General features: G+C 40.7%; 1 protein-coding gene across 3 annotated transcripts; it reads right to left on the bottom strand.

Moving 5' to 3' along the window:
* Positions 1-66: 66 nt before the first annotated feature.
* On the bottom strand, positions 67-25,257 carry LOC111321245 (multiple PDZ domain protein). Of its 3 annotated transcripts, none has more exons than XM_022924073.2 (37): positions 25,023-25,257; positions 23,783-24,452; positions 22,938-23,184; positions 20,553-20,693; positions 20,196-20,369; positions 19,863-19,989; positions 19,046-19,137; positions 18,679-18,811; positions 18,477-18,584; positions 17,589-17,720; positions 16,837-16,931; positions 16,375-16,552; positions 15,362-15,546; positions 14,581-14,755; positions 14,325-14,450; positions 12,965-13,174; positions 12,321-12,477; positions 12,054-12,092; positions 11,538-11,678; positions 10,851-11,118; positions 10,581-10,742; positions 8,903-9,134; positions 8,493-8,570; positions 7,995-8,170; positions 7,564-7,878; positions 7,318-7,422; positions 6,538-6,612; positions 5,739-6,120; positions 5,116-5,252; positions 4,905-4,988; positions 4,360-4,477; positions 3,897-3,972; positions 3,560-3,590; positions 2,899-3,015; positions 2,149-2,296; positions 1,739-1,865; positions 67-1,287 (listed from the first exon to the last, which is right to left on the bottom strand). In XM_022924073.2, exons 1-37 carry the CDS (start codon positions 25,036-25,038, stop codon positions 1,017-1,019), a joined length of 6,048 nt encoding a protein of 2,015 aa, XP_022779808.2. In that variant the 5' UTR covers positions 25,039-25,257; the 3' UTR covers positions 67-1,016. The 3 variants fall into 3 exon arrangements, with proteins under 3 accessions (XP_022779808.2, XP_022779809.2, XP_022779810.2); XM_022924074.2 differs by having other exon boundaries at positions 5,116-5,249; XM_022924075.2 differs by having other exon boundaries at positions 19,863-19,956.
* Positions 25,258-25,299: the final 42 nt, after the last annotated feature.

Here is a 25,299-nt window from a genome sequence, read left to right as displayed (position 1 = left end):
GTATTTGAGAAGCCTCGCCAAGGGCGATCGAAATTAAGAAACGACAAAATTAATACAGGATAGAAATCTGTTACGTTCTATTTATTGTAACAACTATACAAAAGCCTTTATCTTGGTAAACCAGTAAACAATTTTGCGGTTCTCATACTTACTTTACAAAAGCAGTTTAGTTGTATAAGGTGAGTTTCAATGTCCAATTCACCTTATCAACTCAATTGATACTTTCCAATTTTCTTGTACTACCCCACCGATCAGCGCCACAACTTCTTTAGAAACTTACCCCTTTCACTCAATAAAATGTTCAAGCAATAAGTATTGCACTTTAAAAGAAACAAGCGTCAAAATGTAAGTCCCATTAAGGTTGCATCTCGAAGAAATAAAAATCCATCCAAGTTAACCACAGTTGACGAAACACGTAGTCAATGGGCGTGCGTCTTCATCTATTAACGATGTATGATATGATTCTTATAAAAAAAAAAGCTCCTTATAAAAAGCTACACAATGCGAAGATTGTTTGATAAGCGTAATCATTGCCTTTTCAGCTTCCTTCTTTATGTTGATGTAAAATTAATCTTGTAATTCATCCTTTAGTGAAAAAACGAATACTACGGAAAACGTCGAGAGAAAGCTAACAAACATACGGTTTAAAACGAAAAAAAGTAGTTAATAACGTGGTTACTAACCACATCGAAAAAAGAAGGGAGAAATCACCCGTGAAACATTAACAGAGCTACGTTACGCTTTCTTTGTTTTACGAAATTTCGCCTAAATTCTTCAAGTTCATGATTTGGAATCCGTGTCAATCTTTTTCACTTTTGGCCATCCTGATCTTTCTTGGTTTTTAATTTCTGTCGCGTGTTTTTCTTTTTCACCAAACTACTATATTCTTTTTCTCTCTGAAAGAATTTCTATTTTTAAAGTTTCTTTCGAGTTGAAGGTATTTTTTTTTCTCGAAGTAGCTCTTTTAAGTTGCACTAGGAAATTTGACGGTCACTTTGTAACTCTAGTTTAACTCTTTACGAAAGCACTGTGAGAACAATTCTTCCCTTGGTTCTTTTTAGCATAGCCACGGCAGATTCGTGGGTCACTCCTACGAGACTCTCTCCATTCACAGCAACAATCTGATCACCGCGTTTGAGTTGCCCATCCTTGGCCGCAGCGCCAGTCGGGAAGACAGTTTTGACGTAGATGGGCAGGTCACCATGTGGACTCCCATGACCACCCACGATACTGAAACCCAGGCCCTCGGGACCGCGTTCTAATTCAATTATCTTCGCTTCTAGTGGCCTGAAAAACAGTGAATTCAATACTTATTTTCAAACATGGTAAAAAATCCAAACAAAAACCGTGGTGCTGCAGTTTCGGCTGGAAGCTTCCTGATCGTTTAAAATCCTTCCCTTTCCTTATCCACATATTGTGACCGAATCCATTCATGGCAAGTTTCTAAAGATCTGTTGGTTCAAAATGATTCGAATACAACTGAGAGTTGCACAAGGGCATGCAGATTTTCAACCTTATGTTGTTAAGGAACGTAATTTACGTTAAGTCGTGAGCAGCTCGGGGAATTCTTGCAACGCTAGCTGCGTTTTCGTTGGACACAAATATCAGAAAAAGGTGTGAACTGAGACGAAGGTTTCTAGGAAAGGACAACCCCACCCCTCGACTGAATTCATGATTTCGTGTAGCCTCAGAATTGCCTCTAAATGATTGTATTACCAGACCAAAATACTTCTCTCACATTTCCTCTCCTTCCTCGTCAGATTGAACCAGTTCATCAGCTTCCTGAGCCATTGAAGAACTCGGAGACAGACTGACCAGAGGGAGACCGGAAGCTGATGAAGGGCCGACTTCTGGTTGTTCAAAATCTGAAGAGTACAAACAAAATTAATAATCAGGAGCTTGGCTCAAGTCTACTTTTGGAGTACACGCACCTTGCGTTCGCAGTCTGTTCTGTGATTGGTCCAGAAAACTAAAGTCACCCTCTCGGCCAATCAAATGCAAGACCAAAACCAATAGTAAGTAGCCTACTCCCATTTTCCCGCGCTTCGACCAGTTTGCTTCTTTACACTTCGAGATCTAATTGGCTTCTTGCGTTATTTTCCTTTTTTTCCTGATTGGCCAACAGATAGTTCACAACAGTTAACTCACCGAGTGGGATTGAGACCGCAATATTTTCCATGCTGCTTAGAGATTCGGTCCCAGGCTGCATATTTGGTAAACTGCTCATGGAGGACGGCCGGGAACTTGTGCCGTGTTTCAGACGAGCCACCTCAAGAATGACCCGACCAGAAGTACGCTAAGGGAACAAAATACGAGCCGAAGACTTTACAAGGGTAGAAGTAGTATTTAAATCTAACCAGCCAAGCACGTTTAAAAAGGGAGCATGAATCAGCATTACAAGGGACGCCAACGAGAAGGTGGTCAAACAAAACGTTCATTTATTGGCCGCGTTACGCAAAACAATATCAAAGAATCACCTAATTTTGCACATTCTGAGAACGAGAAACCCCGTTTAAGGGGGGACTTGGTGTTGTTAGAGACGGTAAATACTTCGAACTTCTCGTAAAGCCCTAAATAGAAACGAAGGTTCGTTTATGAGAGCATCTCTCATAAGCGTCGTCCTTAGTACATATTTAACTCCATCGTAGCTAATAACAGGTATGGGCGGGTAAGGACTGGAGACGAGAGTATCCCTTGTCCTTACCCTCTCCCAACGACCACCACTTCGTAGACGTTCATCTCTTCCTAGGACCTTTTTCCGGTATGCGAATCCAAGATGGCGAGCACGGATTTCGCAAGAAGTACTTGGCGTGTATTGGCTCGCAAAACTAACTCAACCTTTAAACCGTCGTCTGTGGGTCATACATTGACTACAGGCCACAGACAAGCCATTTTTACCTTGAGCGCAGCCGCAGCAACATCTTGAGTGGCGTTCTTAAGATCCTCACCGTTGACCGAGAGGATCTGGTCACCAGCTTGAAGACGACCGTCAGCCTCTGCGATACCACCTTTCACCTGTAAATTAAAGTTGGGATTAGACAATAAAACTGCATTTGACACGAGGCAAGTAAAACCAGGCAAGTAAAACAGAATCAAGAGCAGCAATAGCTGATCTAGCTATCCAGGAAACACCTGAAAGGCACTGATTTATCATCGTCCTTGCTCTTGTTTTCGTTATGATTATTCAAAAGCGAAGGAATACAAAAATGAATCCTGTCGTAAAAGCAAAACTTATATTTTTCTTTGAAAAAAAATAAATTTTACAGCTGTCGAAATTCGTGAGTAATAGCCTCGTTTGGTTTCGAACGCTTCCGACTATTTTCGGACGGTTTCGTCCAATTTCTCTCAGTTCCGTCTGATTTCGGAGGACTTCGTCCAACTCGGTCAGTTCTGTCCGTTTTCGGACAGTTTCGTCTAACTTCAGTTCGAAGTTTCGTCTGATTTTGGAGGATTTCGGTCAAGCATGACGTCCAAAAACGGCTAGCTAAAAAGGCGACTTGCTCGGTAAGGTTGAAATATTCCGTTTAGTCTTAAGAAAATCACTCCACAGTGCACTTACCACGTCCGAAACAAATACTCCTGTATCGTTCCTGTGAAAATAAATGAATAAATAAATAAGTAAATAAACAGAATCACTTTTAAAAATAATTTCAGCGGCGGAAGCCATTTTTACTCTTGGGGAGAGAGAGTCACTGAGTATGAGTGTCTCGCTCCAGGATACAACACAATGACCCGGCCAGGTCTCGAACCCAGACCTCCAGACCCGGAGTCCAGCGCTCTAGCCATTAAACCAAGCCCCCCCCCCCCCCCCCACCCTCTCCCATATAAAAATTTTCCAAAAACACATACGGAAGAATAAAACAGAGTAAAGGGAACACCGTGAATGTACATCCTACCTTCTTCCTACAATACTCAAACCCAGTCCCTGACCGGGAACTTTGTTTAAGTCAAGCGTGATGTACTCGAAGGCTTCTGTGGACGAAAAAACATGGCGTCTATCACAATGATGCAGAAAGAAACGCTTATACGTCAGTAGCAGGCCTCTAAATGGTAGAGATTTCTAAATTGCATAAAAGTGAAAGAATCATTACAGGTGAATACGTCTTTAAGAGGAATTGTTGTGATTTGTGAAATTTTGTCTGAATTTCGTTTATTGCATATATCCTATAATATGCGTTAATCTTGTCTACCTTAACTAACCTGTTAGTTGTCGATTTAATTTTTCAACTATCCAGAGTTTGTCTTCAAAATAACACATTGGTTTTTCTCATTCATTAAAGCGATCATTCAAATTGGGAAAATGATAGAAAAACTGAATAGCGAGACATGGCTTATAGAAGACCAAAACGTGCATAATACCTTCATCTTTAAACTGCGATTCGTCCCTCAGAACAGCCAATCGAACAACAGCAGGAGTTTGCCTTAGTGCAGTAATAGCCATATCATGTGTGGCTTCTCGCAGATCCACATAATTGACCTAAAAGTGACGACAGAACAAACAGACATGATAAACTTAGCACAGCTCAAGGATTGTCTAGAATTTATGAGTAAATCTAAGTTGCCCAAGCACAATTAGTAACTCCCCTCCTTCCTTTTTTCCTTTTTTTTTTTTTCAATGGTCCTTGCATCATTGGAAAATCCGCGTCTTTTCAAGGTTGAAAAGTAAACTCGTCTAATCGAGAGCGCGCGTGGACGAGGGAAACACGCGAGAATAAAGTCTTCTCGTCAGTGTGCGCGTGTTTCGCTTACGCACTCACTGACAAACTCACACCCTTTTCTTGGGTTCATCCTACTTCGGCTAAAGTTCTTCTCGGTTCTTCTTCTGTGTGCATTGACGTTACGATTTCTTTAGCCGAACAAATACAGAGCAATGAAAACATCACTACAGAGATTGACAATCTTACTTCTAAGATCTGATCTCCAGCCCAAAGTCGGCCATCCTTGGCTGCGGCTCCATCTTCATACACTTCATGGATGACTATCGCACCCTAGTAATTTCAATCATAAAAATAAAGAAAAAAAGTAGTAAAAATCTTTATACTTGTATACCTATGGTAATAAGGCACTCCGTAAATCTTCATGACACCACAATGTTGTTCTTCTGGCATAACTCACCAACAGAGTATCGGCGCCACCAACGATACTGAGGCCAAGGCCTGTGTTGCCTTTGGGAATCTCTATCACACATTCCTGACCAGGAATGATCGGCGCAGTGCGGGGATTTGGAGACGCGATTAACGTTGGTGTAACTACTGCGTAAAAAAGAATCAATTGGACGGTCAATCAATAAGTTTGTCGATCAATAAGCATCACAACAGTCATACAAAGAAGAGGCTTAATTTAAAATGCCAATGTCATTGTAAAAGGTAAAAATGCGCCTAGCTCCTCCAGATAGTCTACAATCCCTCTACTCAAAGAGCCACAAACATTTGATCCTAGCCAAACTTTCTTGGATTAAAAGCCCCAACTAGGGCTTTTTACAAAGATGAGGTCAGAAACGGGAAAAAACATGAAAACAGCGGAATTCCACACTCCGTTTCCTCGTCTAAAGACAATGATGAAGATTAAGATGGAAAAGATGACATATTTGACGACAAGGAATATTTTGAGGATGACAAACCAGATGACATCATAAAGGAAGCGACAACCACGATTCTCCCACTGAAGACTGGGTCAGTAGAAAATAAGAGAGATGCTTGCTTCCAATAATTGCCGTTAACGAAGCTGCAAGAACCTACCTGCTGTCTGTCTAGGAGACTGCTGGACCACCTGAACTTCTGGCTCGAAAACGTGGGATTGCTGAGGCTCCCTTCTTGATGCTACAGGACTACCATTCTGGTCACTTCCGGTCTCTGTTGGCACAATCTCTGTTGGCACTCTTTCAAGGCTCCCTTGTTTTCTTGGACTTCCTGGATTGCTGCCGTCATGCATTGAATCCCTGACTGGTTTCTTAGAGACGGGGGGGCCTCTCCTTGGAGTACGGGGACTTCCAGTCTCCTTCCTTGGTGACACATTGGCGGAAGTTGCTCTTGCTGCTGCGGGTGGACTTCCGGATGGGGCTTGTTTCCTGGCAACCACAAGAGACACCTTTCCTTTGGTTCTTTTTAATATGGCGACGGCCTGTAACGAGCATGTCAAGGTCTCAATATTAATTCTTCTAACTATCTCCCGGACATTTCTTTTATTTTCAGCTTTGAGAATTTAATGTTAAATCAAGCGCTGATGCGAACATATAATTTTCATGAAATGTCGTCACAACTAAACCCATCATGACCAAGCTCACCAAAGAATTCTCTGAGGTTCAGTGGAATAGTACTGGAGCATGGAATCCGGAGGTCTGAGGTTCGATTCTTCATACGGGACTCAGAAATATTTCTTTATCCCACGCTCGTGACAAGACAAAAATGGCAAACATCTCCCTTTATCCTCTTACGTCTTAACCATTAAGAAAAATCAGAGGATCTCAATGTTGCTTCTAAAGATATCATTGATACGGCTGAATTTTTTCTCATCGCATCAGCACTTCACACAGCTTACCTCAGCATGAGTTAGTCCTACAATCGGTTGATTATCCACTGCAATCAACTGGTCTCCTTTTGTCAATCGCCCGTCCTAACGAGAAGAAATACTCACATTAAAAAGCTTACTCCTACTCCAAAGACAAAAAAAGCGTTGGAGTCCGTGACTAAAAAGGCCTTAGGAAGGCCGCTAAATACATGACGTCATAAAATAGCTTAACAACAAACATATGAAACATATGTGTGAACTGCGGTTATGAGACGTATATGAGCACGATCCTTCGCAGTAAAGCACTATTTGAGCAATAGTGAAAATCAGACCTGAAAAAAATTTCAGGCCTGTACGGGATTCGAACCACTGACCTCTGCGATACTAGTGCAGCGCTCTACTAGTATCGCAGAGGTCAGTGGTTCGAATCCCGTACAGGCCTGAAATTTTTTTCAGGTCTGATTTTCACTATTGCTCAAATAGTGCTTTACTGCGAAGGATCGTGCTCATATACATAAAATAGCTTCTAACTCACAAAACATTCAACAGAAGGTCTTTACATAGAAGTCCCGTCTCCTGCAGGGTTAAGGGCTGGAGACGTTAATTTCCCACGCACGAGATTACTGTGTGATGATATCCTCCCCTAGGGTGGGATGGGTGGGAAGGTGAGATCGTTACATGGACTGAAGCGGCTGCCAGAGGCGCCTTGTAAAATGCTGACTTCCGATCTCAACCTTAACAATAACATGTAAAGCGGTATTGATCAGCACATGTAAATATGCGCTATATAAATGGGAAGCAAGCTGGTACCTTTTGGGCAGATCCTCCTTCAGTGATGTCCTTCACATAAATCCCTGTTTGGCCTCCACCGAATCCGGGACCTTCCACTACAGCAAATCCAAGACCAGTTGGGCTCTGCCGAAAAAAATACATAGAAAAATTTTTAAAAAAAAAAAAAGACCTATGCAAGTGCTTCCCCACGAGAATTAACAGTTGGATACGACCTTTCTACACACAATCGGCCAACCTCAGGAATATAATTCGTCACTGACATACCTTAACAAAGTCAATTCGCTCTACTTTCTGACCCCCTGACAGTTCTTGTAAAAGGGTCGGTGACACGGTAATACCTTCTGGAACCGGCGGTGGACTGGAACTCGGACTAGGCTCTGATCTCCGGGGACTTCCGATCTCTCGCCTCGGTGTTGACGGAGATGACTCGATGGAACGAACATTGAGTTGTTTTACCTCCTGTTCGGGCCATTGTTGGCCTCTAGGGGATTCCTGAGCCGGCGGTGTCCTGGATCGACTGAGGTAATCAGCTGCCTCTTGGGACCTGCCTAATACGAGATGAACTTCCGGTGGAGTATTCTGTCGGTTGAAAAGAAAGAGAAATTTTCAAATATCATCTTAATTAAGTCTGCATAAGACAATGAGAAAATGAAGGGCTGATGGGTTAAATCTTTCAAAAAGAAACTCCGACTTACTTTCAGAATCGTAGAAGCCTCGTAATGAGTCAGGCCCCGAATGGAGACTTCATTCACCTCAAGGATCTCGTCAGCTTGTTTAATTTTTCCATTTCTCTCCGCTGGTCCGCCTGGTTTGACGTCCACAACGAAAATACGGTTTGCCGCTGCACCTTTTCCGCCCGCGATACTCAGACCTTGTACAAAATTACGAAAAAAAAAGAAAATCAGAAGAGACAGTTGAGCACATGATTTTAAAGAAGAAAAAGTCATGTAGCAATCCCACAAGGAGTAAAATTAAAACCAAAATGCCTAGCTTTACAGACGCTTGACAAACAAAAACAAAAAAAAAAAAACCAAGAACGCGCGCAAAAGAGCAAACACGCGAGTTTGTGTCATGCGCACCGATCTTGGGCTTACCTAATAATTTGGATATATCAACAAAGTTGAAATGGTAAATTGGCCACCGTAACGATTACAAAAGCTGACGTTTCGAGCGTTAGCCCTTCGTCGGCTTACCTAGTCCAGTTCCCCCTTTAACCAGATCTACAAGAATGAAATCACCAGTGACATCCGGGTACTTGATCTTCAGTTGCCCTGGAAACGAAACATAGCAAGTGAGTTGTAAGGTGTTCGGCATTCTCTCGGCCTTCAGTAAGAACAGTTCTGACGACACGATATTCAGACTTCATTTTCGTTTGGTTCTCATTAGCAATCCGTCCATATCTTCTCCATCCTTAACCTTTTAATTCCTATGAGTGACCAGGAGAGCATTTCTCCTTACAATATCAATACAAAATCAAGCAAACAAGTAATGAGAATGAAGGAAAATATCAACTAAGGTAGTTAACCAAATACTAAGTTCTCCGAGCTAACATCTAAAGAATTAGAGAGAGAAATTTCACGTTAATAACTAAGGCTTGACTTACTTTTCCTATCTTCGTTGCTCCTGATGATGTTAAACTTGGACGGCAGATTCAACAGTTTGCTTTCGATTTCTGCTTTTACTCCCTCGGCCTGGACAACGCTTGCAGCTGGTTCCTCAGCTGTCAGATTTTTGGTGGGAATTGGAATGTCTTTCTTCAAGGACTCGTCCGATGGTAGATTGGCAGCCTCGGATGAGGGCCTGGCACCAGTAACGGTCACATTACTAGGTTCCGCCTGAAATCATGAAAATGTATTCATTTGCACACCAGTTCCCACCCCCCTGAATCTCAGATGGTTTTAACCTGAGGCAGGAGGGCCCTAACGCAGAACTTGTACCAAGCTTTGTGAGAAAAGTTTCGTTAATGTTCAAGTGACAGAACTTAAAAATTTCGATCGCATTGTATAATGAACACAACAACAAACACGAAACAACTCTTTTGCCAGATAAATCCTGGAAACAAAACTTTGAAAACAAGTTTAAAGGTTGCCTTGAAGCTTGGCAGGATTCAAATGCAAAAATAAGAACTACGAAAACCGTACGCTCTCAAACATAAACGATCCAATTCGCGAAACGAACTGAAAAATACATATCATTAAATAAATGTTAGGTATATGTTATTATCATTACCTGAGATGTGTGACCCCTAGCAAGGGTTAAACCTTTCGATTTACCAAAGCGAAACGGCATTTCAAAACAACAACAAAACTCAGCTCACAGTAAGAACCAACGGATACCTGTTCTGTTCTAATGTCTCTTTTATCTCAACAGCCCCGCGTCTTGTAAAAAAATTGTCGCGAATACATGATAACCTTCGCCGAATAGAAATTGTTCTCGTTGCAGCGCTTTCTCCATCGGTACGAAGAAAAATAATCCAAAACAAAAGAAACACACAGCTTTTAGCTACGTGCGAGCTTTTCAAGGAAGAACTCCATCCAGTCTGCGGAATGTAATGCTCATCGGAAGCAAATTTATCGCTTAAGTGGCTTATGCTTCGTATTCATTACGAAATTGGCGATAACAGCAATAACAATGAGCTTATTCTTATAAAACATAGCATTGTTTTCTTCTCCAGCAATTAATAATTTATAATGGAAAGCGTAATTCTCCAATTAGAAAATTGAATCGCAATCAATTAAAAGAAGTAATTAATTATTCAGGATGTTTGGGCTGCTTCGAGTACAAACCAATACTTGGCAAAGCATTTTTAATCCATACACCTGGGATTTCAGCGCTTTTAAAGGTCTTTTGAATGTTTTATTGTTTTGTTTTTTAATTATTTCCTACTGCATTTCAAAGTACTTAACACTGCAGACAGCAGTCTTTGGCATTAATAATTGCACGAAAAACAAAATGTATTTTGCTCTCTTGTCCTCAGTGACCGTAAAAGATCGCAAGAAAAAAGAAATACGAAACAATCCACTCACGATTCGTTATTTCAGAATTTGTTGTCGATCCTCGTCTCCTGAGGACGATTGCGTATAATAATTCAATTCATACACAAAAAAGTATATTTTAAAGAAGCTCTCCTGGCTTAATAAATCAAGGATAGACATTTTTAACGTCTTTGTCAATAACTCTACTCTGGTAAGATCTACCCGACTTCGAATGCTAAAATAGTACAACTTTTGCAGTCTCTCTCAACATTCAATGTCATGTTATAGTAAGTGGCCTTTGCTTACGTTGTTAAGACCGCTGAGTTCAGGCATGCGTGGTGGTTTGGGCGGAGGGATTAAATCAGAAGTTGGCACTGTTCTGACCACAAACCGCACCGGATTCTTGGCCCGTTTGATGATCTCAACAGCTTCGTCATGCGAGGCTTCACGTAGATCGTGCCCATCAACCTGTTAAGAGTAGAAAGTAACTTTAACTAATCACACAGAAATATCAAAAAATTTCAACCGCATTGAAGTCAGTGAAAGTGTTTTAGACACAAACTGAAAGACTCTCGCCTCCAATATCTGGTCACCAGTCGCCAGTGTTCCTAAACGCGCAGCAGGACTGGATTCTAGTACGTGTCTGATAAAGATCCCTTTGAGGCCCAGGCCCTGTGGACCAGCTTTACCACCAATGATGCTTATCCCCAGTCCACTGTCAGGTTCTCGGTTGAGTTCGACCACGCGGACTCCAGGTTCATTATAGATTGGAGGTTTAACCGACTGAAGCAGTTCAGGCGGGTTATCTACTGTATCGGGAATGTCGTACTCTTCGGCATCTTCCCTGCAGTTTCAAAGATTTGTAAAAAAAAATTCGTAAAACAGCTTAAATCAAACGCGCGAGACAACGAAAATGACAGGCTGGGGCTTAGGCACACTTGCTCACGCTTCGCCGTGTCTTTTCACACTTCATTACGCTCTATCACGATGGTCACGCTTCGTCACGCTTAGTTGAACTCTTCCCGACCGTCGATATTTCAAAAGAGGAAGATCTATAACTGAAATACCTCATGGCTCTACTGAGAAGTTGGTCCAAATTGAGCAGAGTCATGTTTAATTCCTACACAATGATATATATTCAACATCTTTCTTTTAGGATGCTTTCGACGAAGCTAGATCCTCTTGTTGAGGGGGAGGGGGACTTAGAATTTTCCTTGTCTCACGCTCGTGACAAAATGATTGACACTGTCCTTTCGCAGTCACCTTTTTTGCTCTCGGTCAGCTTCAGCCTCGAGAGACTGGGACGAGGAATGCACAGATGAAGTTGAACTATCCTCAAGGAAGGACGAGGGGGACTGTTGAATAGCTCGTGCAGGAGTCATCTCGCTGCGAATGAATGTGAACCTAAAAAAGAGAAGAATGAGTTTAAAAGAAATATATAATACATAGCAAAATATAGAAACAAAAAACCATATATTTCCTCAAAATTTGTTGATCTGTCGATTGTACTGTTTAATTTCTGACACTATATGTTAGACTCAGTCGTGACCTTGAGGCCCATTTCACTGTGAGCCTTTAAGTATTGGTACATCCTTTTTCTATGAACTGTGTACCTCAATTTGTCCCTAAATACAAATTAAAATTGTTCCATGAATTGTCCAACTTTACAAATCTACTGTGCGTGGACCACTTAGCCACTTCTGAGCTCAATTCTAACACCAAACAAGGATTAGTGTGCTTATTTGAGTCTGAAAAGCTTCAGCAGATTTCTTTACTTACACGATGTCCTTAAACAAAGATTGCTTCCTGAGCACAGACCTATTAGAAACAAAAACAATCAAAATCATTAATGAGGTCAAAGAAATTCTCATCCAACTAAAACCCACTAGAAATTACTTTTGTTCATCTCCGGATGGATGTTACTTCTCGTAATTAAATTTGTCTCCCTCGCCTAGTTAATTTCTATGGGGGGGGGGGGAGGAAGACTGGGAGGTAAAGCGGGAGGGGAGGCACGTGCTTGCAAAGGTGACTTATTTAGAACTGCACCTGGCTCTGTGCCCTGCGAGTCCAATCATGCTTTCATCATTGACAGCAACAATATGATCCCCGACCCCAATCCGTCCATCCAGTCCAACAGCGCCTCCCTTGAGTACTGATTTGACAACACAACCGCAGCCATCTTCATCTCCCTTTAGAGTTAGTCCTAGAAGAAAGACAAGAAAAAATTAACAAAAGGGAAAGTCCACAAGAAGCTCACCCACTGGAAACGAAGTCCCTTGTTGAGGTAATCAAACGAGCGAGATTGTTCGCGCGATGGAGTTATTAAAGGCAAAAGCGTAGGTTGAGCACTGCCACAACAACTGATCAGTTTGAGATTGAGTGTCGAAAGTAACCTGGTATTGCACTGGCTTTGCATTAGTGCACTCCGTCATTGGTTCATAAAAACTAGCGCTATCCTCTCAACCAATCAGAGGCAAATTAAACCCAACTGCGACCTAATCACGTTCGTTTTCCCGCGCTTAAATCCATTCTTCTCCATCCTTTTTTCCTTTGAGTTCTCATTGGCTCCTTGGAAAATCTCCTTTGCCTTGATTGACCGTTGTGCTAGCCTCGTTTCAGCTTTACGACACTCAACTGAAACGCGCTTTTGAACAACCAGCTATGAGCCCGTGCAACATCACTCAACTTACCCAATTTTCCAACCATCTGCCTTCTAATGGTTATAGTCTCCACTCTGGATTTGATATTTTCAGGTAAACTGTCCATATCTATAGAATCTCCTGAGAACAGCAAAGGCGGACCGAAGTCAAACTTAGACGAACGTTCACTTCCGCTGTCACTCAATTCATTGTCGCTCTCTTTTTCCACTTCGATGTCAGCCATTAAAGCAGTGTGCTTGTCTGAAGGAGTCATAATAGTAGAGAAAGGATCTAAGACTGCTTTACTAAGACGTCTGTAGATAAAACTCTCGTGTGTAACCTTTCAATAAAAGCTAACGATCACGACCTAGTTCTTCAAACGACAGATAATGCTATCCGACGGGTTAATCGCTATCCACCAGATGTGTGAACAAAACGTACTGCGCTATCCACCATACAGAGATTTATGCAATGATTAGCGTTATCCAACCTTAGAACAACCGGGGCCAGTTCTTTTAAAAATTTCTGAGCGGGACGTTGAGGTGATGTATTGCTGAGTTTATAATGATAGAAAAGATGGCCCTAACCATGACGCCTCTCGAGGTTAAACCCTTATTACGTATCACTGTTCAAAGGAAAGCTTCTACGCATTAATTTTATGTGGTATGTTTGTATAGTATTAAATATATTAACCAGTAGTTTCACTAGCAACCTTTGTGGCTTCCCTTGGTGTTGATGTATGGGATCCCATGAAAATGGGTTCCCACTCCACTGATGAGCAAACTCGTGATCAGTGGGTAAAAAAAGGAACAAAGCGTATGCAAGGGTGGGAATGAGTGTGTAAAATGAACATAAAAGTTAGGTGTTAAAATTGAGGGAGCGACTTCTGTAACAACAGCACGCTCCTAAACTCAATTTAAAATTGTAAAAAAATATGTGTTATATATTATTATTAAAACATAAAAAAAAATAAATAAATAAATAAATAAGTAAATAAAATCAAAATAAAATAAAATAAAATGAAGTTAAAATATTATCTAAGAGTAACTATTAGAAAGAGGGGGCGAAGTATTTAGGGTTAGGGTTTATAATGATAGAAAAGATGGCCCTAGCCCTAACGCCTCTCGAGGTTAAACCCTTATTACGTATCACTGTTCAAAGGAAAGCTTCTACGCATTAATTTTATGTGGTATACTGTTAACTGCGTATGGGAGACGCAGTGGCTTTCTGTCCATTGTTTTGAGTCATAGGCCGAGACATTCTACTCTCACTGTCTATTTTCACCCGCAAGTGTTCATGGGTGCTGGCCGACTGTTACATACACCTACAAAAATCAAATCCTAGTGTGCGAATATACAACTACAAGTGCTTGTGTAGAACAGTACAGCACATTTATAAAGACGAAGTTTACCTCGTTTGTTCTGTGCGGTAGTTTCCAGTAATTGTTCACCCATGTACCTGGCGGTTTCTGGTGGAGTCTCTTCATATTCTTCATCTTCATCAGGTATTGGCCTAGCTATACCTATTCGTACTTTTCCTGAAATGAAGAGGTTCGTATCAGCAGCGGCCATAACAAAGCACAATGTCGTAGACAGGTTAACTGGTTAACAGAACACAGCAAAGGCGTATAGGGTCATATGACGCGTTGAAACCAATCAGTACAATACCTTGTGGGGCCCCTTTCAGTGTCTCGACGGCATAACTGAGGGAGGCATTTTCCAGATTGGTTTCATTGACAGACATTAGTCGATCAACTGGCTTCAGTCGTCCATCCTGTTCAGCCACGCCTCCAGGTACCAGACTCCGAATTACAATCACAGTTTTTTCGGGTGAAACTGGGTCCTAGCGATAGTAACAAGCTTGTCAGAGGATTACGCAAAGGTTTAAAAGCTAACGTTTTGAGCGTTAGCCCTTCGTCAGAGCGAATAGAGGAATTGTGGGTTGTGTGCGTGTTTGTATGCAGAAAGTGGAGCTACGCTATTGGTGAGAACGTGGTGACGTCGAGAAAAACAAGAATAAATTAGTAGAATGAAAAGCGTTCGTTGATCCCAATCCCATGGGATTAAGAGTGCGACCAGTGGCTAAACACTTTAATCAAGGATCCCAATCACATACGAACCTACATTTTAATCTACCGCAAACTCTCTGGAGCTGAGTTAAAAGACCACTCGTCAGCGAAATCAAAAGACCTACGGTTTTTAACCCAGTAGTGATGTCTTTGACAAATGTATGTGTAAATTCTTTTACATTTTTCATAAGCGTCTCGAAACTGATTCACGAACCTCGATTCCCTTTTCCCGAAAGTTTCTAGAATCGAGAATCCAGTTTCGATACGAGACTGTCAACTTCATTTTGTGCGGTTCGCCAATTTAGTTAGCATCCAATGGGGCACGAACACGTTCTAGTCATCGAAAAGAAAGAAATTCTTGAAATTTCACAGTTGCTCACCTTGTAATCTAAGATACTAAATCCCAGTCCTCTGTCCTCCTTGTCCAGTTCCACGTATTCGATCTCGTCGGACCACATGGACTGAGACATAGCGGATTCATTAAGACCAGTAGGACTGGGGCTATCAGGCAAGGCTGACAACATAGGACTAGGAGTTGTCATGGCAATCTGTTCATAAGCATTATCTGAGAAATATAATAAGATGAAATATTACGATGAGAACAGAAGGTGCTACATTTACCTGTACCTCCTTAAAGACCACTTTTCGAGTGAGAGTGGTGATGCCGAAAGCACAGAAGTCATAGTTTGCTCCAGGAAATTTGGCGACTAGCAAAAAACGTAGGACAAGAGTGAGAAAACACGTGGGGGACTATGGAGAGGGGATGTTGAGATTATGTTAAGTTTAAGCCATTTTGATTTGTTTGTTTATGCTTAATCGTAAGATTAGTCAGGCATCTCTAGCTAGGATAGCCGCGGAGGCTGGGAACGAAAGAAAAAACATAATGGGATAAGAGAAAAAAGCACAGGAAGAGAGGGAGTTGGAAAACTTAGAGAGGTCGGAATTAAAATTGTTCAGTTTATTCAATTGAAAGTGAGTCGTGAGTATATTGTCAGAAGAAACATTTCTGACAGGGAGTCGCTCAATCTCAGACCTCCACTAATTTCACTTGCTCGCTCTGTCGTCCATCTCTACGGACCGAAAACCTTGAACAGGTTCAAGTAATTACAATGGCCAATCAGATCAAAGCAAAATGTTGAAAGGAGCCAACAGGAACTCAAAGAGAAATCAAGCAAACTATCCGGAGCGCGGGAAAATGAATCGACCATATCACGCTTGGCTTTATGTTATATCTGATTGGTTGAGAGGGCAACACGAGTTTTCTAAACAAATCCCGAGGCAAAAAAGGGAAAAGCATTGCCATCCCAAAATCACTATCATTACTACTATTTTTGCGCGCGCAAGATGCAAAATCCGCTATGAACACTCATTAATTTCTCTCCCCATCTCATACCTTCTCTTTCAGTGTCAACTGGTTGACTCTCCACCTCAGTTCCAGTCCTTGCTGCGATAACTTCCTCGTCTGTCGACTCTCGTTTTCTGGCAACAACCAGTCGAAAATCCACTGGCAATCCTTGTATAAGCGCGACAACGTCAGAATGGTTCATCTCTAGAACACTGACACCATTTACCTTGAAATTTCACAAACGTACCATAAACAAATGAATAACACTGGATCACAACTTAAAGTACAATTTCATTGCTTCTTATCTTTCCCTTTATTTAAAAAGCCAACGCCGCAGTTGATAACAAGAATTTTCTCGATGAATGGTTCTCTCTTTAAAAAAACAGAATTAACCATGGGTAGACTAAGACGTCAAATGACGTCACCAACGCGATAAAACATTTCTTCAAATTATCTCGCTTTAGTGTGGCTTTTACAGCGGGCGTCAGTACTTAACATTACACACCGTACCTCAACAAGGTGATCACCGGGTTTGACAATTCCATTCTGACCCACCGGTCCCTCAAAACTAACAGCATGGACTCTGTGCCACGGCAGGGAACCATCTTAAAAAAAATACAAACGGGGGTATTTTGATAATAAAACCTTTCCCTTATCTCCGCTATAAAAAAAGTAGTTGCCGAGATAACCAGTGTTAAGAAGACGTTACCGAACTTAATCGCGCGCGCGCTTTGAGATTACGTAAGTTAAACTGTCATCAGCAAGTCACGCGGACTTTTTAGGGCGTGTGCAAGTTTTGGGAGTAAAAAGTTTTGAGTTGCAAATTTTTTGGCGGTTGTTGGTGTTTACCGTATTTACCGTGAGTTTACCGTTTACCGTGTTATGAATAAACGTGCTTATTTGATTTCCGTTTCCGCTTCCGAACTTTTCGTTTCTGGTGAGGTGCAAGGTTACGATAGCTGTATATCAGTGAGTTCTTTTTAAGGACTCTTTTGGACAAAACATAGGTTGCCTATATCTGAACATAAGCTTATTTTTTTGTCCCACATTGTCACTTCTCCACTTTGTCTTTCCTTAAGGTTTATATTTTACAATTTAGCACTGGAACTTTGATTTGAAATCAAACAATATCGTCTGTCTGATATATTTCTCGATTCCCTTCAACTTTTTTATTGAAAATGTATCGATACTGAGAAGAGAACTTCCGTTTTGGTCACTATTGGGACCAAAAAGGTTAACTCCGATTGCAAAACAACTTTTACCATGGGGATTCTGTGTTCCTTCTAAACTGATACCCAGGCCACCTCCTTCATGGAATTTGGAAATGTCAGCAACCAGAACATCGACACCATCCCCTACCAAGTGGCTGTAATGTTCTTTTATACTTTCTGGATCTAAAGAAATAAACATAAAAATTCAAAATTTATCTCTTCATCTATTCATGGATATGTGTCTTTTGTGTTGACAGATTGTGTGCGCTGAAGTGAACAATACTCAGGGTTCTTACAGCAGATTGTGAGTCAGTAGCTGTATCAAGCATTTCTCACTTGAGAGTTGTAAAAGAAAAACCTAAGTAATCACAATACCATTCAGATCAAAATAAAAACAAGGACCTATCACAAGGAGCCAGTGAGAACTCAGAGTAAACACAAGAAAACTGAATGGCGTGGGAAGAAAGTAGGTGACCCATTCACAATTGGTTTCAGTTTTGCACTTGTTTTGTTGAGGGGCCTACATGTACATCTTCTGGACCAATCAACGACCATAGTGAAGCAGAACTAATCCTATCCCTGACTAACTACTACATCCAATTGAAAATTGATGTGTGTAAATGTTATGTGTATCACTAAAACTAGCTGGTTCAAAGACCAAGTCATGGTCCTGTAGGAACTGTGAGCAAAAGAAAGAATACGAAGGCAAGGAGAAGGGGGGTGCTGGGGAGGGGGTGTTGGGGAGGGGGTGTTGGGGAGGGGGTGTTGGGGAGGGGGTGTTGGGGAGGGGGTGTTGGGGGAGTATTGCAAGAGCTCTCACCTCTCTTTTTAGTCCTCGTGTACTAACTTCATTCCCTTTGCTCACCGAAAAAAAAAATTAAAAAAAAACTAACAAACGTACACACAAGCATGTAACACCTGTGGATTGGATACACTTACCAGTAACATGCCTTGCTTCAAAAGCAGATGAATCAAGTCGCGTCACAGAAGATTCTGCAAGACTTGCACTAGACTGGGCGCTTAATGATGTAGTTGGATGAGCCTCATCTGTGAAAGATGCAAGTACTTATCAATTATTCAATCTATTATATAAATTATATTTAGACTGATGTTAAAAGAAATGCATAATTGTATTACATACCAACAGGAGTCTGTTGTCTACTAAGGCGATGCTTAACATGACGAGCCACCTTTAGTCGAACAACAGGTCCAGTTTGTTTAAGAATTTCCACAGCTTGCTGGTTATTTTTGCCATGCAGACTAATGTCATCAACCTGTAGGAGTATTTGACAAGGAACAGCAGTTAACAAGGAACAGCAGTTAACAAAGAATGGTCACCCAAAGCTGGGTGGAGCAGGGAGGCAGTCAGGGCTTTAAATACTCCCCAAACAAAACCCATACCCCATGTTCCTTTTTCAATGAGGTCTTCTGATATTTCTATACCAAGGGCAGGAGTTACACTCTATAAATAAAGCCTGTTAACATTATGATTGTCAATTCTATCATACCTCAATGATTTGGTCATTAATCCTTAATCTTCCATCAACAGCAGCAGTACTCCCTTCTGCAATACTTTTAATAAAAATTCCTGACAATTCCGCTAAAGATGATAAAAACAATTGAATAAAACTTACTTTAAAAAAATCAGCAAAACAACTGATGTTAGTGCACTGCACTGAACTATGGGAGTGAGACACATGGGAAGCAGGGGCATGTTATCAGTTGACTGTTGTTGGCTTAGGGGAGGGGTGAGTGCATAGTTGCTCCGGTACTGACCCTGTCTAAGCATAGTTGTCTTTATAACATAAGCAAAGTAAAGCGCGCGCTCTGATTGGTCAATTTAGTGTCCCCCATTTGCCCATCGGTGTACGCTGCTGACGTGAGCAAATGCAAAGACTATTCCGCGCGCGCTTGTTTTTTCTGGTCACGTAAGATTTGTTAAATAAAAGGGAACTCTTTAGCTACAATGTATCAATGTTATGTTATAAAACAAATGGTAAACACCACACCGTACACTATTGAGTTATGGATGCACTTGGGAGGTTTGCTAAGCACTCAAGCGACTCTTACGCTTCTTTCGTGCTTAGCAACCTCCCGCGTGCATCCATAACTCAATAGTGTACGCTGTGGTGTTTACCATTTGTTAATTGTCTCTGTCAAGTTCTTGTCACTGGACTCTGATGATAACTTCTGCTACAGTTGTTGTGACAGAAGTCAGCAATATTCATGAGCCCACATAACTTCAGGTAGCAGCTTCACACTCAATAAATTAGGACTGATTATACGATCATGATCACCATAGCAACATACATCATGCCAACTCACCTGATGACTGCTCGACATATCCAGCTATAGTTATTCCCAGGCCCCTGCTGTCCTTCACAAGTTCAACATCAAATGCTTCCACATCTTTGCTTTCCTGTAAAGCATCATAATGTTCATATTGTACACGCTGGAAATACAAAATTTGTGTTGTCTATGAGATTCACAATGCACCAACACCAGAGGTTCTACTAATTATTGAATGATTATTTCTCTTATCACTTTTCTGCTAGAAAATAAATGGAAACTGTAGGAAGAAATTCCTCTTCGACCATTTTTTAGAGTGAAAGGGCTAAACAACTTGCTAAGATTTGCCAAGTTGCATTTATTTGTTACCTCTGCTGTGGAGGAGGCGTCAATGTTAGAGTCATCCGTTACCAGTCTGGCAATAACAAGTTTTACATGCTGTCCAACTTTACGTAACACCTGGGCAACCTGTTCACTTCCCATACCACCGACATTTACTTCTCCAATTTGAAGAATGTGATCACCACTGCGCAATCGCCCATCCTAGATTGTCAACCAGAGAATAAACAGATGTAACCTGAAATTAATTTTAGTTAATTTTTCACGCAACTTGAAGCCTCCAACCTTTTCTAATTTGCAGGATAAAAAGCATTACACCATGCATTGTGCCTGATGCAGTAATGAAAGTTTTCACCAACTTTATAAATAGAAACAAAATGAACATACCCTATCAGCAACACCTCTAGGAAGGATGGTCTTCACAATAACCCCTGTGCTCCTACCTCCCACAATACCAAACCCCAACCCTGAGCCGTCATTGTGAAGTTCAACTGTTTCAATGTGTCGTAGGTTTTCTCCATCCCCAGCCTAGACAGAAAAAAGGTATTATTAAAATAAAGAGAGATGTTTCTTTTTTTTTTTTTTTTTTTTTCGTCACAAGCATGTCATGCAAATAAACAAATCTAAGCCTCTAAGAAGAATTGATCTTCAGGCCTTTCCTTTAACTCCCATAATTATAACTGACCAAGACAGAATTTCTGCTTGCAATATCAATACAATACGAAGCAGACAAGTAATGAGAATCCAGAAGATTATCAAGTAGGGGATCATTAGTTGATCCAATACCAAATTCCCCAAACTCACATCATAAAAATTGTATAGCAGACAGTAAGGAGAATTGCTAATCAGATCTTGAGAGTGCTTAGGTCAATTCTGCATTCATTGGGTTTTTGAGCTACCAAACACTAATTTACCCTTTAAATCCCAGAAGTGATTAAAGGCCCATTTCCAACCGAGATGCCCTGTGCGCCCGGATCATTTTTCATATACGAAAAATACGCTATTTTCCTCGTAGTTGCGGAATCGCTTTGATATCTTCTTCCATCTTACTAATTAGGGCTTTCAAAGTTCCTTCTTGAATCATGTGCGAACAACAAACTATCGTAGTATCCATATCAGTAAATAGTTTTTAATTCTTACATGTATGACAGTGAAAAACGTCATTTGAAAAGTTGATGCTGCCAAAGAAGCGGTCTAGAGGAAGGCCAAGTCTGCCCAGCTCGGCAAAGGTTATTCGACTTCGAGAGTCTGTGTATGACTTATGGAGGGCAAGGAAAACAACCATGGGTTTTGGTAACACTACAGAAAGTGCTTTTGCAGAAATGTTATGTTCCTACGATGGAACTAGAGACTCTGGGGAGGTTTTTTCGAGGTGAGAATGATTGTTTGACTGATTTTTACTTGAGATCCTGAGATATGTATGTAAGCGATCTCATTTGTAGAAGTCATTATTCTATAATTGAAATGCGTAAAGTAAATCAGTTTTGGCCAATATTGGTTATTTGTTTATATTTCATTTAGTGTTGAAGCTGAATAATTTCCTTCAACATCAGGTAAGCTTTGTACAAGTTTTATACACAGACTTGATTTATGATTTTTCAGTCTCAAATATTTAGCTGCAAATTTGTTTACTGTGTTATTCACCAAATCTTTGTTTTCCTTTGTAATAGTGTTTTTGAATGACTATCAGAGTTTGCCATTTAACAATAGCGTGATTCCAAAACAAAAACAAACGACTGCAAAGGATCTCGGATGGAAATGTGCCTTTAACATGTAGCTTTTCCCTATAATGTTTATATAGTATCCAGAAAACAAATAATGAGAACACTCAAACTCGTCAGGTAGAAGTTGTCATCTTGATCTAACACCAAATTCTTGTTACAAGTTCTAATCTACAATGAAATGTGTAGCATGAGCTAAAGGGGAGAGTTAACAATTGCATCTTGGGAGAGTTTAAGGGCAATAAGCAATTGCAGGCCATTACTAGTCATGTAGGTTCAAATATGACAGGTGTGTTGCATGCTCAGTGTTCTCCAAGGGCATCAGTGAGTGTTCTTTTGCAGTCCTCTCGTTTCTGAGGCACCAGCCACTTTTAAAAATCAGACAAAGCAATAAAACACCTGTCTTGATCAAAGGCATTTTTGCATCTTGGGCACCTTTGCTTAACAGCTAGATTTTTTTCGGCTATAAGCAACTCAAAAATCGAAGTAGAACAGTGATAATGCTGGGATCAGCATATGTCATTATAACATAACCAAAGTAATAATAACATAACCAAAGTAAAGCGCACGCTCTGATTGGTCAATTTAGCATCCCCCATTTGCCCATGGGTGTATGCTGCTGACGTGTGCAAATGCAAAGACTATTTTTCCGCGCGCACATGTTTTTTCTGGTCGCGTAAGATTTGTTAAATAAAAGGGAACTCTTTAGCTACAATGTATCAATGTTATGTTATAAAACAAATAATAAACACCACAGCGTACACTATTGAGTTATGGATGCACTTGGGAGGTTTGCTAAGCACTCAAGAAGCTAGAGTCGCTCTCGGCTATTGCCTCGAGCGACTCTTACACTTCTTTTGTGCTTAGCAACCTCCCTCGTGCATCCAAAACTCAGTAGTGTATGCTGTGGTGTTTACCATTTGTTAAAAAGTAGTAAAAGGACTGGATAATTATAAGGTTCTGTGTGATGTCCAAAGTGCATTTCATATTTAATTCTTAACTACTGTAAGTGTATCAACAGATTATTCATAACATTCCATGGTTTACTTACAGGTACTGTCACAGATGTATGCGAAACAGTACTGACATCTGAAGGTGTGCGTGACAATGCTGAACTTGCTCCAGATGTAGTTCGCGATAGATTCCTTGAGCGTGGAATTCCACCTCTGGCTACAATCAGTTCAACTTCACCATTGGTTTGCTGTAAAACTCCAATAGCTTGCTGATGAGACATGCCACTGTCAAGCTGTTTGCCATCTATCGCAAGAATCTGGTCACTTTCTTGCAGCCTTCCATCCCTGAGAATGAAAGTGAAGTGTGAAATATACTACGTGTATACTGCATGTACATGCGCCTGCATTTCCAATATAACTAGCACCTTTTAGGTACAGTACTGTGATGATATTTGTGTGTATACAAACAAAATGTTTGACATGTTTGAGGGATCTTGAAATAAAAAGACATTCCAAGTGCTATGGAACAGTTATGTTCCTCATTTTGTTTTGTTCATTTCTCAATTCTCCATGACCATCTGGACAATGATGCAGATACAATAAATCCTGTAATGTTATTGCCTGCAAAATAGGTAAGGCAAGCCCTCTTTGGTCCCGCAGAGCAAGACACTATTAGTTACTGGATTCGGTACTGTATAATTTAAGACTGTAGTTTTATTTCTTTAAAACAAAAAATGGTTTCCTACACTTTCTAAACCAATGAGTTTTGTAATGTTTTTTGACAAATGAAAACTCTTGGCCATGAAATAAAGATTTTATTGACCAAGAGTATTACGTCAAGTTAGCTCCATATCAACCCTGTTCTTTGTTAGGGTTTTCATAAACCTCCAACCACATTAACCTCCCATCTGGTCAAAAAACTTTATTTTTTTTATAGACTTACCTTCCTGCAACACCATCAGGCTGTATCTCTTGAATAAAGATTCCCAACTCTCCACGATTTTCACTCTTCAGTCCCACAACACTGAAACCCAAACCACCCTGATCTGGTTTCATCAACTTCACTGTTTCAATTTCTCGACCCTGGGCCAGTGTTTCCATTCCTTTTTGAAAGTCTTCACTGTTGGCAAATTTGGATTTCTTAAGCTCAGCCATGACTTGATCTCGATTGTCAAGGGTTACATCATAGTCTATATCAACAGCAGCTTCGGCAGATGCATAATGATATGATGATGACGCTGCTGCATCCTGCCAATCCTCTGGATGACCATTTCTTGTTACTGTTTCATAGTGATTGGGTTCTTGGTTGAATACGCCTGCAGTGGATGGTGGTTCATTTCTTACTGCCACCTCTTCTGTGTCTGATACAGAATGGTGTGGAAATACAAGCTCTCCTGTGGGAGAAAAGTCAAAATCCTTAACTGAATCTGGTGGTGAATGTGTGAGTTTCTTGTTAAGTTCTTTAACTGATTGCTGAATCATCAAGAGTTGTCTAAACAGAGGGCTTTCAAGCATCTGTTTGATCCTTTCAAGTTCTTCATCATTCTCTGTGTCTCCCTGGGACTTCAGCCTCTGTTGAAGACCATTCAAAATTTCTGCAGCACGCGATGTATCTGTTGGAAAAATAAATTACAGTTTTTTCGTTAAATGGTGATAATGATAATCTTGATTGCAACATTACATCTTGCCGCCTCGTTTAACTCTAAGAAAGATTTCTTCAGATTGGGGCAGCGATCACAAAGAGCAAAATTTCCCAACCCTTGTGACCAAGAGTTTAGCTTCTTTCAACTAATGCTGAAATATGAATGGAATGCATAGCAGCTTCTGTAACAAAGCCGATCATAAACCTCAGGGATCTTAAATGCTGAATGGTTTCGAAAGCAAGAAACAATATAACACTGAAAATTACTTGTGTCACTTTCAACGTGGAAATCTAAGTGAATTGGAGCGATGCACTGGAGGAGAAACAAGCACAAAATTGTGACATCTTAGCTTAGGAATGATCTCGTATTTAATCAAGCTGTAAATCGAACTAGAAATATCTTAACGTAGCGACCTGAAAACGGTCCGATTTTCAAAGAAAGTCAACAAAATTTAAAATACATTAGAACAGAACCTTCAACTATGGTACGATTCATAACTAGTGTTTATAAGACCGATAAAATCAAATTAATTGCTCTGACCTGCTAAAGTCGGCATGGTGGTCGAATATAACTCGCTGTTTTCTCCAAAAAGTGACAAATCCCTGTGTTCCTTAAACTTTCAAAACTCTTTTCCTCAGTATCAAAGAGTCATAGATTATAACAGAACAATCACATCAAGCATCTGCTTCCAGACCATCGAATGACAAGTATGAAATTATGTCAAACGATTGGTAAATAATTTGTGAATTCGTCGCGTTTGTAAATAGTAACATAGAATGTTAGCCAGGCTACCAAGCAAAACGCCGATGTCCATCCA

The sequence above is a fragment of the Stylophora pistillata genome, chromosome 11, assembly GCF_964205215.1.
Source record: "Stylophora pistillata chromosome 11, jaStyPist1.2, whole genome shotgun sequence".
Classification (NCBI taxonomy): Eukaryota; Metazoa; Cnidaria; class Anthozoa; order Scleractinia; family Pocilloporidae; genus Stylophora; species Stylophora pistillata.
Note: the sequence above shows the minus strand (reverse complement) of the source record. Positions and strands in the feature narration are given on the sequence as shown.

Excerpts from the sequence above, each read along its gene's own strand:
- LOC111321245 (XM_022924073.2), bottom strand. Across the intron at positions 12,093-12,320 it reads CTCGCAGGGCACAGAGCCAG|GTCTGTGCTCAGGAAGCAAT; the intron begins GTGCAGTTCTAA and ends TGTTTCTAATAG. Across the intron at positions 4,478-4,904 it reads CTGGAGATCAGATCTTAGAA|GTCAATTATGTGGATCTGCG; the intron begins GTAAGATTGTCA and ends CGTCACTTTTAG.